Source organism: Gorilla gorilla, chromosome 2, assembly GCF_029281585.2.
Source record: "Gorilla gorilla gorilla isolate KB3781 chromosome 2, NHGRI_mGorGor1-v2.1_pri, whole genome shotgun sequence".
Lineage (NCBI taxonomy): Eukaryota > Metazoa > Chordata > Mammalia > Primates > Hominidae > Gorilla > Gorilla gorilla.
This window is the reverse complement of record NC_086017.1, coordinates 67,688,000-67,706,393: the sequence shown is the minus strand read 5'-3', so window position 1 is coordinate 67,706,393 and position 18,394 is coordinate 67,688,000. Positions and strand designations below refer to the sequence as shown.

The 18,394-nt window shown below is 37.8% G+C and overlaps 1 protein-coding gene across 37 annotated transcripts in view; it reads right to left on the bottom strand.

Annotated features, from left to right (window-relative positions):
* The window catches only part of SLMAP (sarcolemma associated protein), a 167,973-nt gene that overhangs the window by 84,556 nt on the left and 65,023 nt on the right, over positions 1-18,394 (bottom strand). For 26 of the 37 annotated variants that reach the window (XM_004034361.4, XM_055383192.2, XM_019024370.3 and 23 more), the window contains exon 3: positions 8,049-8,196. In XM_004034361.4, the coding sequence (XP_004034409.4) occupies positions 8,049-8,196 (148 nt within the window). Of the gene's footprint in view, positions 1-8,042; positions 8,197-18,394 lie in introns of all 37 variants that reach the window. The other 11 variants (XM_019024367.3, XM_019024374.3, XM_055383189.2 and 8 more) reach the window with 1 other exon arrangement.

Genomic DNA, 18,394 nt, shown 5'->3' with positions numbered 1-18,394 from the left:
GGTGTGGTGGCAGGTGCCTGCAATCCCAGCTACTCGGGAGGCTGAGGCCAGCAGAACTGCTTGAACCTGGGAGGCGAAAGTTGCAGTGAGCCAAGACCATGCCACTGCATTCCAGCCTGGGTGACAGAGCGAGACTCCATCTCAAAAAAAAAAAAATAGAGCTAATGCATTTGGGGATATTAAATTATCAGGCCGACGAATCATCAAGATGATATTATAAACATGAAGTAATATGACGGTCATCTGGAAATGCACATTAAAATTAAGGAATTTAACACCATGTATTCAATATTGATTTTCATTACTAATTGATTATATAAAAAGTGCTAACACAGATCAAGAACCATCTATTGGCAGGGCACAGTGGCTCACACCCCTAATCCCAGTGCTGTGGGAGGCTGAGGTGGGAGGATCACTTGAGTTCAGCTTGGGCAACATAGTGAGACCCACTCTCTACAAAAAATTTTAAAATTAGCAGGGTGGGGGTGGTGCACACCTGCACCCAGCTACTCAGGAGGCTAAGGCTGGGGGATCGCTTGAGCCTGGGATTTCGAGGCTACAGTGACCCATGATCACACCACTGCACTCCAGCTGGGCAAGACCCTGTCTCAAAAACACAAACAAACAAATAAACAACAATAAAAAACAGAACCATCTATTGACAGTCTTCTAAACTCTGCCCAGCACAATAACCATGGCCATGAACCACTGGGCTCCTTCATTCCTGTCTGACCTCATCCTCTATCCTGCTACGAAGGATATCCTATACAAAGCCAAGCTACCTGCGATCTCCAAGCACTTTACCTTTCACAGCCCCATGCCTTTTACACAGGCTGTCCCTTCTGTAAGCAATGTTTTTATCCTCTCGCCTGCATGACCATGTGCTACTTAGTCTCCAGGCTCAGATTTTCTAATTCCTTCACCAAAGCTCAGTATCTGGGTAAGATATCCCCAGAGCCTCCTATATCTATTTCTTAAAACATTAAGCACATTGCATTGTGAATATTTACAATTTACAGAAACTGTTGTCTCACCAATTAGATTCAACTCTTTGAGGGCATCAAGGATTATCTGCTTCTCAGTTTAAAAACCTGTGTACTTAGCAGAGTCACCTGGTACAGAAAGCATTTTACTGAAGATGTTGAGGAACATGCCTGCTTAGTATTTTATAGCTCCCATTACTCCTGTGCAAAGATGTTTCTTACTTTTAAGACATTAGGGTTCATCTCTATTTGTAGGAACCACCTAGCTTTCTCCTTTCCCAGGCAAAAGACAGAAGAGATAGATTTCTCTCTCTTATGATAAACGAGTTTCTAGAGGATGGCTCCTCAAGAGATTCACTATAAATAGCCTGTAATAAATACAGGAGCATAATACAACATGAAGATCCAGCAATACCTACACTTTAATTTGGTATAAAGTTGTTTTTTAAAAAAGAAAAATAGGTAGAACAAGTTATAGAATAAAACTAGTTCCAGAGGTGACAACCTGTAATATACAACATCAGTAATTCTGTTGTTCAGACACATTACCCTGAAGTTCAGCAAATGAGCTGATGCGCAAATCTATGAGATGAACCAAGGGCTAATATTGACTGGGCAGTACAGAGTTGCTGCACAGTTGAAGGCAATTTAAAAAACAAAAACAAAAATAACCCATGTCTGACTAAGCTGACAATTTAGTCCAGTCAGCAATGCCTTTAATGTGATTCTCATGACAACCAGATACACACATGCATAGACATGTTATCCTTTTGATTTGCAAAAGGCAATTAAAGCAACCTGATGAAAATATTTTGTTCTAATACTTATATTAATCAACTACACATAGCAGCATTTCCCAAAATGCTAGCAAGTGTTACAAAAAAGGATCTGAGGGTCTGATGAGTTTGGGAAATGCTTGGTTTAAAAGAGATTTAGGGGCCAGGCACAGTGGCTCACGCCTGTAATCCCAGTACTTTGGGAGGCTGAGGTAGGCAGATCACGAGGTCAGGAGAGAGAGACCATCCTGGTTAACACAGTGAAACCCTGTCTCTACTAAAAATACAAAAAAATTAGCCGGACGTGGTGGTGGGTGCCTGTAGTCCCAGCTACTAGGGAGGCTGAGGCAGGAGAATGGCAAGAACCCAGGAGGCAGAGCTTGCAGTGAGCCGAAATCGTGCCACTGCACTCCAGCCTGGCCAACAGAGTGAGACCTTGTCTCAAAAAACAAACAAAGATAGATGAAGATTAATGGGACATTCTAAAATTTACCCAACCAATATGTTCCAGGTTGTGTGTGGAGATTCTACAGTGAAGACAGACACACTTCCTATACTTGCACAGCTTACAGTTTAGTGAGGGCAGTAAACACATAAAAGGGATGAGTACAGGGTACAACAGGGGCATGGAGTGGGCACCTTGTCCAGCCCTGAGGATCAAGAAAGGTTTCTAGGCATAGGAAAAAGCATGTGCAAGGGCTTGAAGGCCAGGTCTATTAGGGGGAGTAAAAGTAATTCAGTGCAGTTGAAGCACAATGCCAAAGGAAGATACACCATTGACTTTGCTCTTTATAGGCCCTTTGTTCACAGGAGCTTAACTAAGAAAAAGATATTGGTGATGAAGGCCTGAAGTAATGAGCTGACTGAAGTTACATGTGTTCACAGAACTAACTGGCCCCAAGTTTTGCAAGAGAGGGTTACTGTAATAATGTGTGACCCAGAAAACTCATTCTTTAAGCAGTTTGTGGGTCCAGGAAAAGAGGAGTGGCCAGTGGTTAGGTTGGTAAACCTTGGCTTTCTCACTTTCTTCCTTTCTTTTAAAAAACCTATTAGAATGTCAGCTCTTTGTTTACAATAATATTTTATCAGTATAGAGCAGCTTATGTGTACATGCCTGACCATTGAGTTTTCTCCTTGAAGCCATACACAAAGAATGCCAAACATCAAAATCAGATTGTTGGTGGGGTCCAGTGGCTCAAGCCTTTAATCCCACCACTTTGGGAGACTGAGGCAGGAGGACCACTTGAGGCCAGGAGTTCGAGACCAGCCTGGGTAACACAGTGAGGCCCCATCTCTATAAATTAAAAAAATTTAAAAAAGATTGTTTTGGATTGCTAAGAACAGAAATGACACTAATATGAACCGATATGTTCAGTGGCATTAGGCTCATGTTACCTTTTTAACAAAATCCTGATACACACACATACAATCTTACATATTATATATATTCTTTTTCTGAAATTTTTTAACATATACACAAATTAGTTTATATAAATACATAAATGTCCTACATACTGGGTGATTTTTTAATTGTAGTTCTAGTAACCTCTCCCTTTTAATTTGCCTCCCTCTTCTCCTCTATTCCTTCTTCCCTCCCACCCACACTCCTGGATGACTCACATTAAAGATCTAGAGATATATATGTCTAACATATATGTATTTATAGGGATTGGTGAGACTATTTTAAATAATGAAATTATTAAAAACAATTGATTCTTTACTCAACATTATATCTTATAGAAATTCCTGCAATTAATATAATTTTTTCTTTTTAATACCTGTAAAATGGGGAGTTTTAAAATTATGCTTCCATTGTTTTTAGTATGATACACAATGATGCCAAAAACATCCTTTCATAAGTCCTATTTATCATTCACATGTATACAAATGTACTTTATTATAAGTGTATTCAAAAGCACTATATAGTATTGTTTTGCAGGCATTCATGCTTTCTGTAAATGGTTACACTATACAAATCCTTTGACAGTTTGCTTGAGATAAAGTTTGAGATTTATCTTGTTTATATATGCAAATTTAGTCCACACATTTTCACAGCTGTATAGTATTTTGCTATTTTTTATTCTATTTAACATTTTTATTTTACTTAGTTTTCTTTTCATCCTATTTATTTAGAATTTTTATTAGGGGTAACTCCTAAATTTGATCAAATGCCTTTTCAATATCTCTGGTTATTCAGTGACACAACTACTGATTATACAGTTACATGGTCTTTCTACTTTAGTCTGTGGATTATGTTGATAGACTGCCTGATACTGACTCATCTTGGCATTTCTGGAATAAATCCTACTTTGTTGTTTATTCTAGCTTTATTTCTGAATTTAATTTGTTAATATCTTTTGTTTTTAGAGACAAGGCTGGAGTGCAATGGCATGAACAGGGCTCACTGCAGCCTCAACTTCCTGGGCTCAAGTGAAGCGATCCTCCCACCTCAGCCTCTGGAGTAGCTGAGACAAGTGCAAGCTGCCATGCCCACAGCTAATTAAAAAAAATTTGGGGGCAGGGGAGCGGGTAGAGACAGTGTCTCCCTATGTTGCCCAGGCTGGTTTGAACTCCTGGGCTCAAGGGCTCCTCCTACTTCAGCCTCCCAAAGTGCTGGGATTACAGGTGGGAGCCACTGTGTCTGGCCTAATAGCATTTTTTTTTTTTTTTTTTTTTGAGACAGGGTCTGGCTCTGTTGCTCAGGCTGGAGTGCAGTGGTGCGGTCATGGCTCACTGCAATCTCTGCCTCCCAGGCTCTAGCCATCCTCCCACTTCAGTCTCCCGAGTAGCAGGGACTACAGGCGTGCATCACCACGCCCAGCTGATTCTTGCATTTTTGGTAGAGATGGGGTTTCACCATGTTGCCCAGGCTGGTATCAACCTACTTGGCTCAAGCAATCCACCTGCCTCAGACTCCCAAAGTGCTAGGATTACAGGCATGAGCCACTATGCCAAGCCCTGGCCTAGTATCTTAATTGAAAATTTTCATCTATTGTTATAAATAAAATTAATTATAGTTTTCTTTTTTGTATCTATATCTTTATCAGATTTTCACATTAATGATATGCTAGGTTCTTTAAAGGATTCTGAAAGCTTTCCATCTTTATGTTTGGAATTACTTAAATAACACAGGGTTTATCTGTTTTTTAAAATAAGATCAAATTCAGCTGTAAATCCCTCTGTTTCTGGTGTCTTTTCAATGGTGAATCTTTAATAACTTTTTAGTCTCTTTCAAAAACAATCAATTAATCAAATTTTTCCACTTCTTGAGATAATTTTGCTAGGAAAACATCAATTTACTCTAATTTTTTCTTTTCTCTTTGCCATAGATAGCTATATAAGATTCTCTTATTATACTTGTAGTATATCCTGTATTTGTGTTTTATTTCTCCTTTCTCATTTCTCATCTTGCATATTTTCGCTAGTATTTTTAACTTAATGCATTACGGTTTATTAATTACCTTGTTCACTGTTTGTTTTCTTTTTATCAATAAAAGAACCAGCATTTGGGTTGGTTTATCCCTTGTAGAATTTTTTGTTTCATTATTTCTGCTTTTATTTCTCCTTTTCAGATTCTTTTACTTATTCGTTTTCTAATTTCTTCTGATTAGTGTCAGATTTCTTAATTGTCTTTCTTCTTTAACACGAATGGAATTTAAGATTATTAATTTTATCTGACTAAAAGACTTACTATATTTTGGCATAAAAGTCTCCTCTCTTTACAATATAGTGTGAAATTTCCCTTTTGATTTCCTCTTTGATCCAGGCGTTATCTAGTAGTGTTGCATAATTTCAGGAGCATTCTCCAAGTGATACAAAAGTTATCACAGCACTGTTTAGCATAGGATAAAAATCAATACTTTTTTTCTGGTATGTCCTTAAACAGGTAGTACTCAACTGGTGACACAGCTGTATCCCAAGAGCCCATGCTTAACATAAGTCAACTTTTTGAAGCCAGTAAGTACCAAAAGAAACAACATTTTAAATGATGCAAGTTTTTTTTTTTTAATCTAATCTCCTTAAAGTTAGCATAAAAGATAAATCAAATTTCACAGAAGACTGTAAAAATCCAATGTTACTGGCCAGGCGTGATGGCTTAGCCTGTAATCCCAGCACTTTGGGAGGCTGAGATGGGCAGATCACGAGGTCAAGAGAACGAGACCATCCTGGCCAACATGGTGAAACCCCGTCTCTACTAGAAATACAAAAATTAGCTGGGAGTGGTGGCATGCACCTGTAGTCCCAGCTACTCGAGAGGCTGAGGCAGGAGAATCACTTGAGCCCGGGAGACAGGTTGCAGTGACTGGAGATGGTGCCACTGCACTCCAGCCTGGCAACAGAGTGAGACTCCGTCTCACTAATGTTACTAATTAGTAAAACTAATTAGTAAAACTAATGTTACTAAAATAAGATTATACTAAGAGGAACCTTGAATCTCAGGGTCATCTTCTTAGCTTTCTATAGCATTTTCTAAAGAGTATCCCTCACAGATAGACCCTCACAGATAGATGGGATAAAACAGTGGAAAGGAGTTTGGAAAGAGTTGCATTCTATAATGGCCACCTCCTTGGAAATCTGCATATATGTCAGCATATTAAAAGCTCCAAGAAGTCCTGCTTATCTTACCTAAGTATTCTCTAAATGTATTTCATTACCTCATCCTTTTTATCAATCAACACCTAATAATTCCCTTTAGGAAATGCAAGCCAAGAAGACAGACATTCCTTGGAGAAAGACAATGTAATCAAATTCTCTTTTTCTCTATGGGTTACTCACAGTCGGGGTTCCATTTAATGAGCTCGGTTTGCTGTTTGCTGAATGACTTGTAGGTGTGATATGGCAACAGCAGATATAGGAGTGTCTAATGCAGCTGTTCCCAGTATGGTCATATATAAGTTGAATTCTCTTAGTAAGAAGTGTCAATATTCTTTACCAAAATACAAACCTTTCTTTTTTGGTTTACAATTGTAAATGGAAATTCCTAAGATGTTGGCCCTGCCCAAATTCAAATATCAAAACCTAACTTTCTGAGGAGGCCAAAAAAACCCATTAAAAATAATACTGCTGTTGCAATACCAGTGAAAGTATATGCATAAATATGCATATGAACACACACCAGCATCACCAGCATTATCATCATCACCACCATCACCATCTCTACTATGCAAAATTCTGACCAGTAACACCAGATCAGAGTATGTTCAGACAAATGAAAGGAGAAACTTGCCAAATGGTTGCACTATCCATATTAAACTAATGAAGTGGAACTAAACACTTATGGTTTTTATCCATTTAGTTTTATGATTTAGCTATATAATTTCATGGTCATAAAGAAGACAGTGAACTAGGTAGAGGCAGGAAGCTTCTGAATTGTAAAAACAAAGATCAATCTACATTTATTTAGCTAAAGAACTTTCAATTTCAAAAATTGTGAGACATTAAATTTTACTTTATACTTGTGATAGCTACTATTAGCTGCCTACCTCTACTACCTTTCCATCTTCTTTCTTGCTAAGAGAGCTCTAATTTTGTTTGGGGTAACAATGTACACACAACCTGAAGGAATAAATCAAAACTGATCTACGTCAATCATAGATCTTCTTGCTCCCTTTCATGAGATTAAGTAACTTCACCAGACTTCTTTGTAGCTGCAGGTAACTATGTATGCGATCTACCCATGTGGCCAGTGAGACCTAAGGAGAAATCTGCTGGAAGGATTCTGCAAAAGATTGTTCTTTCAACATAAGAAGAGAGCCACACAAGAAGGCATTTTATCCCCGCCTCATCCTTTTTGCCTAGGATACTGGTGTGAGGAAAATGATGCCTGGGGCTTGCAGCCATCATCTTATGACCATGAAGCAACAACCAAAAGCATGAGGAACTAAAATGTTTAAGACAGTAGAACAGAAGACAGTAAGACCCTGGATCCCTGATGATCTCATTGAGTCAACTGAACAAATGAACCTATCTGCCTCCAGATCTCTCATTAAGTCTCATCATCAATAATAAATATCCTGTGATTTAAGCTTGTCTTGGTGGGGTATGCTGTCATTGCAGCTGATTGGTCCCTGACTGTGATGAAGAATATAAATTACTAATTAACACTTCAGAATTTAAAATTTTAGAAGAGCAATACGGAAAGTATGAGACTTTTAACTTTTCACTGTATATAATGCTGTATTTAAATCGCTTTCACAAGCATGTAATGTTTCATAATGTCAAGTAAGAGAATAAAAAATTAAGTAACCTTTAAAAGACAAGTAATAAAAAAAGTGATCCATACCCGTACCTTTCCGTGTATTCTCTGTCACGTCTACTCCAAACTGGATAATGTCACCAGAAAGAATTTCACATGGTGGACTTTCTTCAGAGCCTCGACTCAATCTCTGGCTATTTATAAAAGTACCATTACTACTTTTAGTGTCTTGAAGATAAAACTGCAAAAAAAAAAAAAAAAACACAAAAAAGGGCCAAATATTAATAGTAATAATTCCAAATGTACTTTTAAAAAAAATGCTTCCAGCTTTGCCAACTATTGCACGTGAATTTTTCCCCTATTAATTCAAACCACTCATTTCAGTTAAGGTTCTCCTTTAATATATATGAAATTAGAATCTGAAAACTAGGTGATTTAAAATTCAGCTACATAAAACGGTACAACCTCTTTGGAAAAAGAGTTTGTCAGGTCCTCAAAATGTTAAACATAAAGTTAGTATACAACCCAGCAATTCCACTCCTATGTATACATCCAAGAGAACTAAAAACATGTTCTCATAAAAACTTCTACACGAATGTTGGCGTTATTCATAATAGCCAAAAAGGGAAAATAATCCAACTATCCATCAACTGATAAATGAATAAACAAATGTGGTAGACATTCATATAACTGAATATTATTTGGCAATAAAGGGGTGAAGTATTGATAACATGCTATAACATGAATGAACGTTTAAAACATTATGTGAAGTAAAAGAAGTCAGTCACAAAAGACTGATGTATTATAATGATTCATTTTATATGAAACATCCAGAATAGGCAAAGCTATACAGACAAAAAGTACATGAGTGCTTACAAAAGGCTGAAGTGGCAGGTAGGAATGGGATGGGTACAAGGTTTCTTTTTGAGGTGATGAAAATATTCTAAAATTAGTGGTGATGGTTGTCCAAATTTGCTTCTCATCACTTGGGTAACCCTCCCTCTTTAAAAACAGAAAGGATAGCAGGAGGCACAAGAAGCCTACCTATTTATCACTTACAAATCCTTAAAAATTTCAGCACAACTGGGATCACACACAATAGACTTACTAGGAAGAGAACCACCAGTAAAAAAAGATGTACCTTTCTTTTTCGATTTTTCTACACTCTTCAGCCCTACTTATTTTAGTAACACATTTTCACTGAATTTCTTCCTAAGGAAGAAAGGTAAAAAGACACCTAATACACTATATATCAAAATATACTTTTGCCATCAGGCCCTCATTTAACATTAAAGCTATGATAAAGATATTACTATTTTGGGCCAGGTGTGGTGGCTCACACCTGTAATCCCAGAACTTTGGGAGGCTGAGGCGGGCAGATCACTTGAGGTCAGAGGTTCGAGACCAGCCTCGCCAACATGGTGGTGTATGGTGGTGTGGTGGCACGTGCCTGTAATCCCAGCTACTTGGGAGGCTGAGGCAGGAGAATCACCTGAACCCGGGAGGCAGAGGTTGCAGTGAGCCAAGATCGTGCCCCTGCACTCCAGCCTGGACAACAGAGCGAGACTCCATCTCAAAAACAAACAAACAAACAAAAAAAGATATTACTACTTTCATTTATAAAGGAAAAAAGTGAGATGCAGGTATATTAAGTATCTTTCAAAAGTCACAGAACTGGGGAACACAGAAGCAAGAGTTCAAATAAGAAAATTAAAAGGGCCATTTTTCCTCATTACTTCACAGGGGACACAACCTTTATGTTTCATTTATCCTTCACCCCTCCCACAGCTCTCTTCCAAAATTAAATACAACTAAAGACTAAGAAGCAATCTGCAGAAAATGTTCAAATTACATTTCATTTCATTAATTGGTAGCTGACAATTTAAAGGCCACTAGGCTGTCTATAAATGACTTATTCTCTTTATAATTCAAAATAGACCAACTGTTACTTTGATTAGCAGTTTGTATATCTAATTACAGACCATTAATTAGAAAATTGTGTTGATATTTTATATACATTTGAAACTTACAGGACTTAACATTTCACCCAGGGAGATAAGGACAGACAATACTTTCAAGTAGGAATATTTACCCTCAAAATTTTTTCTACACTGGAACTTAATGTTACATTGTATAAGAGAGTTTTTTTTTTAATAAATATATTCTTGGGAAATGTGGTAATGTCTGGATTCTGGTCAGGTTATTTTTAGTAATATGTGCCTGGGCAAGTTAAATAAGGGGATTATATGATATTTACAGTGGTTTTCAAACTTCAAGTTCTGATACATTAGTGGGTCACTAAGCCAATTTAGTGAGTTGCAACTAGCATTTTTTTAAAAAAAACATAAAATGGAACAGAATAAAAATAAAGAATACATGAAAAAAGGTTCATTACTGTTTAACAACACTGTTGAAAAACAAAAAGAAATATATGTACATATATATACAACATATATATGTATGTATATCAACACCTCATGTTTGTAGCTTCTATATAACTCTAAAACCACAACATATTTTCAAATTTAAAAGATTTTACATCAGGGCCCAGACACAGTGGCTCATGTCTGTAATCTCAGCACTTCGGGAGGCCAAGGTGGGAGAATCACTTGAGCCCAGGAGTTCAAGACCAGCCTGGGCAACAAAGTGAGACCCCATCCCTACAAAAAAATACAAAAAGTCAGCTGGGCATGGTGGTGCAGGCCTGTAGTCCCAACTACTCGGGAGGTTGAGCTGGGAGGATGGCTTGAGCCCCGGGAGGTTGAGGCTGCAGTGAGCCATAATCATGCCACTATACTCCAGCCTAAGCAACAGCATGAACTCCCGTCTCAAAAAAAATTTTTTTTCTTACATCAATATCAACCCAGGTTCTTTTCATTCTGACATGTCTATATTACCGTCCAAAGCATACCATGGTACCTTTGGCCTCCGTTTAGCTTCAACATATAATTTACATTAGTTGCTCGTTCTTCTTCTGCTTTCAATCTGCTAATGGCTTTCAAACACCTTAGAATAAAATCCAAAGTCCTTACCATTGTAGCCCTACAGGATCTGGTCCTGGTTCCCTCACAACTCAATCACACTCCCACTCTTTTCCTTCTGCATCCTTTTCAGTTACACTAACTTCTATTCATCCCCCTAACCCTCTGTACTTGTATACAGCTACAGCACATTAGTTTAGTTCTCTACAGAAATATTTTCATTTCTATAATTTAACCTTTTGCCCTTGGCTGTTTTGAAAGATTGATATATAAAAAAAAAGATTCTGTACCTCCTGTAAAACAATTTACCATTAATCAGTCTACATTATGTATAGAAGTTATTCTATTTACTATCAGGTTAGGTTTCTAAGGTATAAAAATGTTAAACTAGGCTGGGCATGATGGCCTATGTTTGTAATCCCAGCACTTTGGGAGGCCAAAGCGGGTGGATCACCTGAGGTTAGGAGTTTGAGACCACCCTGGCCAACATGGTGAAACCCCATCTCTACTAAAAACACAAAAAATTAGCTGGGCATGGTGGTGCACGCCTGTTATCCCAGCTACTCGGTGGCAGTGAGGGGCTGAGACAGGAGAATTGCTTGAATCTGGGGGGCAGAGGTTGCTGTGAGCTAAGATCGTGCCACTGCACACTCCAGCCTGGGCAATAGAGTGAGACTCTGTCTCATAAATAAATAAATGTTAAACTGTTTGCAAGGGCCTAGAAAGGGAGTATGCTTATAGTCCCTGGGTACATTTCCAGCAAGTAGATATATTACTTGATCCTTTGTCAAATTCAAACCAGAAATATCCTTCTCCTCTATGCTGATAAACCTTCTTCTATCAGGCTTTTATTCCCTCCTCTTAAAAGAAGTTTTGACCACATTAAAAAAGAAATAAAGAATCTGTTGAAGTCTTAACTATCTTTCTTTCCCAGTAGCCTAAGGAATGTCCTAGCAGCTCTAGTATTTGCATTAGCCACCAGACATTCACTTTGATGTTGAGCAGGTGAGTAAGGAGCTCTGAATTTAAAAACCCTGTGTGGCTTAAGGTGAAAGTTCAACAGCAGCACTTTCATTGTTTTAAGGTTTTAATTCTTTGATCAACTCCTTGCTTTCCCTGAATAAACTTTAAGTTCCTAACAATCAGGCATTGATGGTGATCCTTGAATTGAAAGGTTTACCCCTGTCTCATCAGTCACTTTTCCTCGTCTCTTGCTGATTAACTTCAATGACACAGGAACAGCACTTCACAGGTTGCACAATTTGCTCTTTGACCTTCAGAAAGTTCCTGCTGTAGATGAATTCATTCCATAAATACATACATTTTGCATCACTTTCAACTTTGCTACAATCTGTAAATATTTTCATTTCCATTATAATGATACACTGATTCTTTTTAACTCTTTCTACATTGATAGGTTTTGCAATATCCAAACACCAACAGATCAATAACATTTGAACTAAAGCTTCAGAACAAAGCACAAATACAGTAGACACACCACAGGCCAGGGGCCACAAACTCTAAGTCCATACAGGGGAGTTCTTAAGATATGAATGCAGAATGGATTCGAGGTAGATAGCAGATACTGCAACAAAAATTTTTAATCTCCCTGAATCACCACCTAAAATCAGAGTGACTAAGATAGCAAAACCAAAATCCCATGGGAAACATTTGGAACAAAAGTAGGTGACACAATACCCACACAAACCCCAAAATAAGAGTGGGGAAGACCACCAAAAGCCACAAGACCTGCATGGAATCAGCATCTGTGCAGGATACGTAAGGAAACAAAGGGGGCATTTGGGGGACTTGAGGACAACACCAAAATACCTATTAGGTGTTCACTGGACAGTATGGAGGCCAACTGAAGAAAAGCTGGAAATGGGAATGGTGTGGCTCAATCCAATAACAAGTGAGTGCAGGGTAAGTTCCTAAAAAGGCTGGAACAGTCTGAGCCATATAAATTCTTAAAACCAACCTACCAACCAAAGCTACCTTCCAGGAATGGGCTCCAAACTGAGGGAAAACTGCTGGGAGTGGACCAAAATTAAGCAGAACAGGGACAATAGAGACAAGGAAAGAAAAGGTTCAGATAAAAGTGGAGAAAGGGAAAGGAAGCCACCATATTTTTAAACATTTTACAAAAACAACAGAAGAGGGAGCTCTGTGAATTAGAAAAGTTATCCTGAACCATGACCCCTTTTTAAAGTTCAGGAAAACCAATTTCATATAAAAATTAGCAACAGAAATGTATCAAGGTCACATCCATACAGTTATTTTAAGAAAAAAGAGAATACGGAGCAGAATAGTATCTTTACAAATAATGAAAAACAGACCTTGGGAAGAGATCAAAACTGTAAACTTCTATTTCAAAACAAGCTAAAAGACATTAGAAAAATAATTCAAGACATGAAAGAGCAAAATAAATCACAATTATACAACTCAAGAAAACGTGAAATAACTCAAAAGAATAGAAGTAAAAGGAAAAATTCATTTTAGAAATGAATACAAATTAGAAGGCTCACAAGAGTGATTAAATATAACAAATAATGCCTTAGAGTAAATAAAAGGTTTTAAAAAGGGTAAAATTTTTTAAAACCATAAAGAATGAAGAAAGTGACATCAGCAAAATGCCAGAGTAGGCAGCTCCAAGCTTCTGTCTCCCCATAGAAACACTGAAAAACAAGCAGAAACTATCAGAACCAACTTTGTTAAAATTCTGGAAAACAGTCAAAGGTTTACAGCACCCAAGTAAACGCTGAATCAAGAAAAAGGCAATTAAAATATAGGAAAGCTTTGTGGCATTACTTACCCTAGTCCCATCCCCCTCTCCAGCACAAAATAAGTCTTGGAGACATCAGCCTGCATTCCCAGCATGGGACACCCTGGTACCTAGTTCCAGAGGGAGCAGAGCAGACCTTAATCACAAATTATTTTGTCTAATTTTCACGTGTCTGGGGCTACAGGAAGAACTGGTGCAAGGCTTTCATCTTTGTTTTGCCTCAGAACTCATCCAAGCTGTAAAAATGGCTGGCATTGCTTTGTTAAGTGGGATTTACCCTAGGTGGTTCAACTTTAAAAAGGTATTTTATACTATAAAAATGTTTAAATGCCCCACATTTGTAGAAAATGAAAAAAAAAAAGAAAACACACAATCATCTCAATGCAGAAAAGGCATTTGATGAAATATAAAATCTTTTCACAATAAAAGCACTCAGAAAGCTAACGTTAGAAGGGAACTTCCCCAGCATGATAAAGGGCATTTATAAAAAACCCACAGCTAACATAATACTCAATAGTAAAAGACTGAAAGCATTCCCCATTGAGATCAAGAACAAGACAAGGATGCCGGCTTTCACCCTGGTGTTCAACACTGTACTAGAAGTTTCTTGTCTAGAAAGAATTAAAAAAAAAAAAAAAGGCATTGAAATTGGAAAGGAAGAAGTAAACTATGTTTATTCACAGATGACATGATCCTATATATAGAAAACCCCATAGAATTCACATGAAAACTATGAGTTAAACAAATCCAGCAAATTTGCAGCTTACAAGGTTAACACACAAAAAACAGTATTTCTACATACCAGCAATGAATAATTCAAAAAGGAAATTAAGAAGACAATTCCATTTCCATCTAGAAGAATAAAATACCTATGAATAAATTTAACTGAGGAGGTAAAAGACTTTTACATTTAAAAACTGTAAAATATTGCTGAAAGATATTAAAGATGGTCTAAATAAATATAAAGATGTCCCCATGTTCATGGACTGGAAGTCTTAATACTGTGAAGGTATCGATATTATCCAAAACAATCCACGGATCCAGCACAATCCCTATCAAAATTCCAACGACCACCTTTTCTGCAGAAATGGAAAAGTCAATCCTCAAATTCATATGGAAATTGCAAGGGACCTTGAGTAGGCAATATAATCCTAAGAAGGAAGAACAAAGTTGGAAGATGCATATTTCCTAAATTCAAAACTTACTACAGAGGTACAGTAATCAAAACATTGTGTTACTGGCATACGGACAGATATAAAGATCAATGGAATAGAACCTGGAGTCCAGAAATAAATCCAAACATCTACAGCCTAGTGATTTTCAAAGTCCATTCAATGAGGAAAGAATCATCTCTTCAATAAATGATGCTGGGAAAACTGGAGAGACACATGCAGAAAAGTAAAGTTGGATCCCTGCCTCATACCATACACAAAAATGAACTCAAAATAAAGAGTTAAATATAAAAGCTAAAACCATAAAATTATTTTCGGCCATTATTTCTCTGACTATTTTTTCTGTCCCTTTCTCTCTCTCCTTCTAGGATTACCACAATGCATATGTTGGTAAGCTTGATGTCTTCTCATAAGTCCCTTAGGGTATGTTCATTTCTCTTCAAATTTTTCTCTCTGCTCCTCAGACAGGGTAATTGCAATTGCTTTGTCTTCAAGTTTACTTATTCTTTCTTCTGCCTGTTCAAATCTGCCATTGAACTCTCTACTGAATTATATTTTTTATAATTTTCATCTCTCTACCATGTTTCCCATTGATACATTGTTTTCCTGATTTCCTTTAGTTCTTTGACCATGATTTCCTTCACCTCTGTGGGTATATTTAAGATAAAGTTTTTTTTATGCAGCCAAAAGACACACGAAAAAATGCTCATCATCACTGACCATCAGAGAAATGCAAATCAAAACCACAATGAGATACCATCTCACACCAGTTAGAATGGCGATCATTAAAAAGTCAGGAAACAACAGGTGCTGGAGAGGATGTGGAGAAATAGGAACACTTTGACACTGTTGGTGGGACTGTAAACTAGTTCAACCATTGTGGAAGTCAGTGTGGCGATTCCTCAGGGATCTAGAACTAGAAATACCATTTGACCCAGCCATCCCATTACTGGGTATATACCCAAAGGATTATAAATCATGCTGCTATAAAGACACATGCACACGTATGTTTATTGCGGCACTATTCACAATAGCAAAGACTTGGAACCAACCCAAATGTCCAACAATGATAGACTGGATTAAGAAAATGTGGCACATATACACCATGGAATACTATGCAGCCATAAAAAAGGATGAGTTCATGTCCTTTGTAGGGACATGGATGAAGCTGGAAACCATCATTCTCAGCAAACTATCACAAGGACAAAAAACCAAACACCACATGTTCTCACTCATAGGTGGGAATTGAACAATGAGAACACATGGACACAGGAAGGGGAACATCACACACCGGGGACTGTTGTAGAGTGGGGGGAGGGGGGAGGGATAGCATTAGGAGATATACCTAATGTTAAATGACGAGTTAATGGGTGCAGCACACCAACATGGCACATGTATATATATGTAACAAACCTGCACGTTCTGCACATGTACCCTAAAACTTAAAAGTATAATAAAAGAAAAAGAAAAATAAAAAAATAAATTACCCAAATCAGAAAAAAAAAGATAAAGTTTTTGTCTGGTAAGTCCAATGTCCGCATTTCCCCAAGGATGGTTTCTGTCCATTTTTCCCCCCAGCAATGGGCCATACTTTCCTCTTTCTTGTATGCTTTTTAATTTTTTCTGGATATTTTGAATACTGTAATGTGGTAACTCTGGAAATCAGGCTCCCCTCTCTCCCCAGGACTGCTGTTGTTACTTGATGAGGGTGGCAGCCAGCCATTTGTTTAAGTGAATTTTCCAACCTATTCTTTGCAAGGATTATACTCCCTGCCATATGTGGTCACTGAAGTCTCTGTTATCTCTGCAGTCATCCAGTGACCTAACACAGATTTCCTTAAATGCCTGGATCCAATAAGAAAAGGAGTTCGAGGGAATGTTCTGTCTCTTTAAATCTTATATGGCTAATGCCAAGTAAGTCATTTCAGCTTGTGGGGGTTGAAACAGCTGGCACCTCAGCAATTAAAAATAGCAATCATAATACACAATCCCAATTTGTAAAGGTCCCAAATGCCCACCTGGGGACCAGCAAGTCATACCAGGAACACAGGCAACCATCACCTGGCTGCTACAGGATTGAGGGATGGGAGATGGTAGCTACTATGCCAAACACCAAAACAATGAAATTCTTTGAAACTTACCAGCCTCTTTCCTCATCAAGTACTCCCTTGGATGCTGCAAATGTTCTACTAGACTCCAGAGTTCCAAAATAGTTGCTTCAGACAGTTCATGGGAGCTCAATAGTTCTTCCGGTGGAGGAATCAATTCAGAGATTCCTACTCTACCTTTTTCCGTGGCATCAGATTAAGAAACTGAGCCTCAGGCATATTAAGCAGAGTGCCACAGCCTCACAGCTATTGCAGATTTAACACTGTTATTCCTGCAAAATTTCCACACTGCCTTTCTTCCCTACTTAAACACTCTCTGATCTTTGACTCCAAACTTATGAAATCCCATTTCACGTATAAAGACTTCCTGAAGCAATCAGAATACATAGAGCCAATTTCAACTCTACCTCCATCATTAAGGCAAATCACTTAGTCTGTAACATCTACTTGGCACCTATCTTGGAGAGACTGCACATCCATAAAATCATATGGAGAGCAACCCTAAACTGAGAATAAATTAAGACAGGATGAATTAAGTACCAAAATCCTGAGAGCCTGGTGGGAAATACAGTTAGGCATAATCAGTTGCTAAGGAAGCATTTATGAGTGAGGGTGGTAATCAGAATGAAAAGGCAAGGAGAAAGAGGAGGAGGAGGAGGAGGAGGAACAGGTATTGCAGCAAATTTATATATAGCTAAGGCCCCCAGAGGGTAACAAAAACCAAACAAAGGAACAAGTGGAAAAATGCAAGATACAGCTGTAAAGAGAGGGCCTTTGGCACTGGACTAAGAAGTTGCAATTTCTTAAGACAGAAGGCACTACTGACAGAGTTGATGAAATATTGTTTTAGGGAGATTAATCCAACAGCTTTGATGATCTAGCAGCTGTGTGTAGGATGAACTGCAGTGGGAGTCACCAGAAATAAGGAGACCCATGATTTGTTCACTTTTGCCACCAACAATTTAGTCGCTTCTTAGAGTATACAAACTTAGTAATTATATGCATGTTCAACATTAATTAATTTATTTATATAACCTTTCTGGCTTCCTGGCTAACAAAGCATCACACATTTCAGAGGCTGGAATTTTTAATTGTGCCACTGAAGGGAGAAATAAAAATCTTTATTCATATTCTATAGGAAAATATATAGAAGTGGTGAAATGTTTTCACCAAAATGAAATCTCACCTGTAAACTAGAATGAAACTTGCCAATATATTATCCGAATGTCTTACAAATGATGTTAATTTGCCAAGATTTTTTCCACCTAGTGACATTCTAGATGTGTTCACTGTACAATAAATCTTTCTTTTGGGGCCAGCTCACAAGGAAAAGTGGAGAAAGAAAAAGTATTTCTACATGGCAACTGAGATAAGTCTCTACATGGGAGCTGAGATA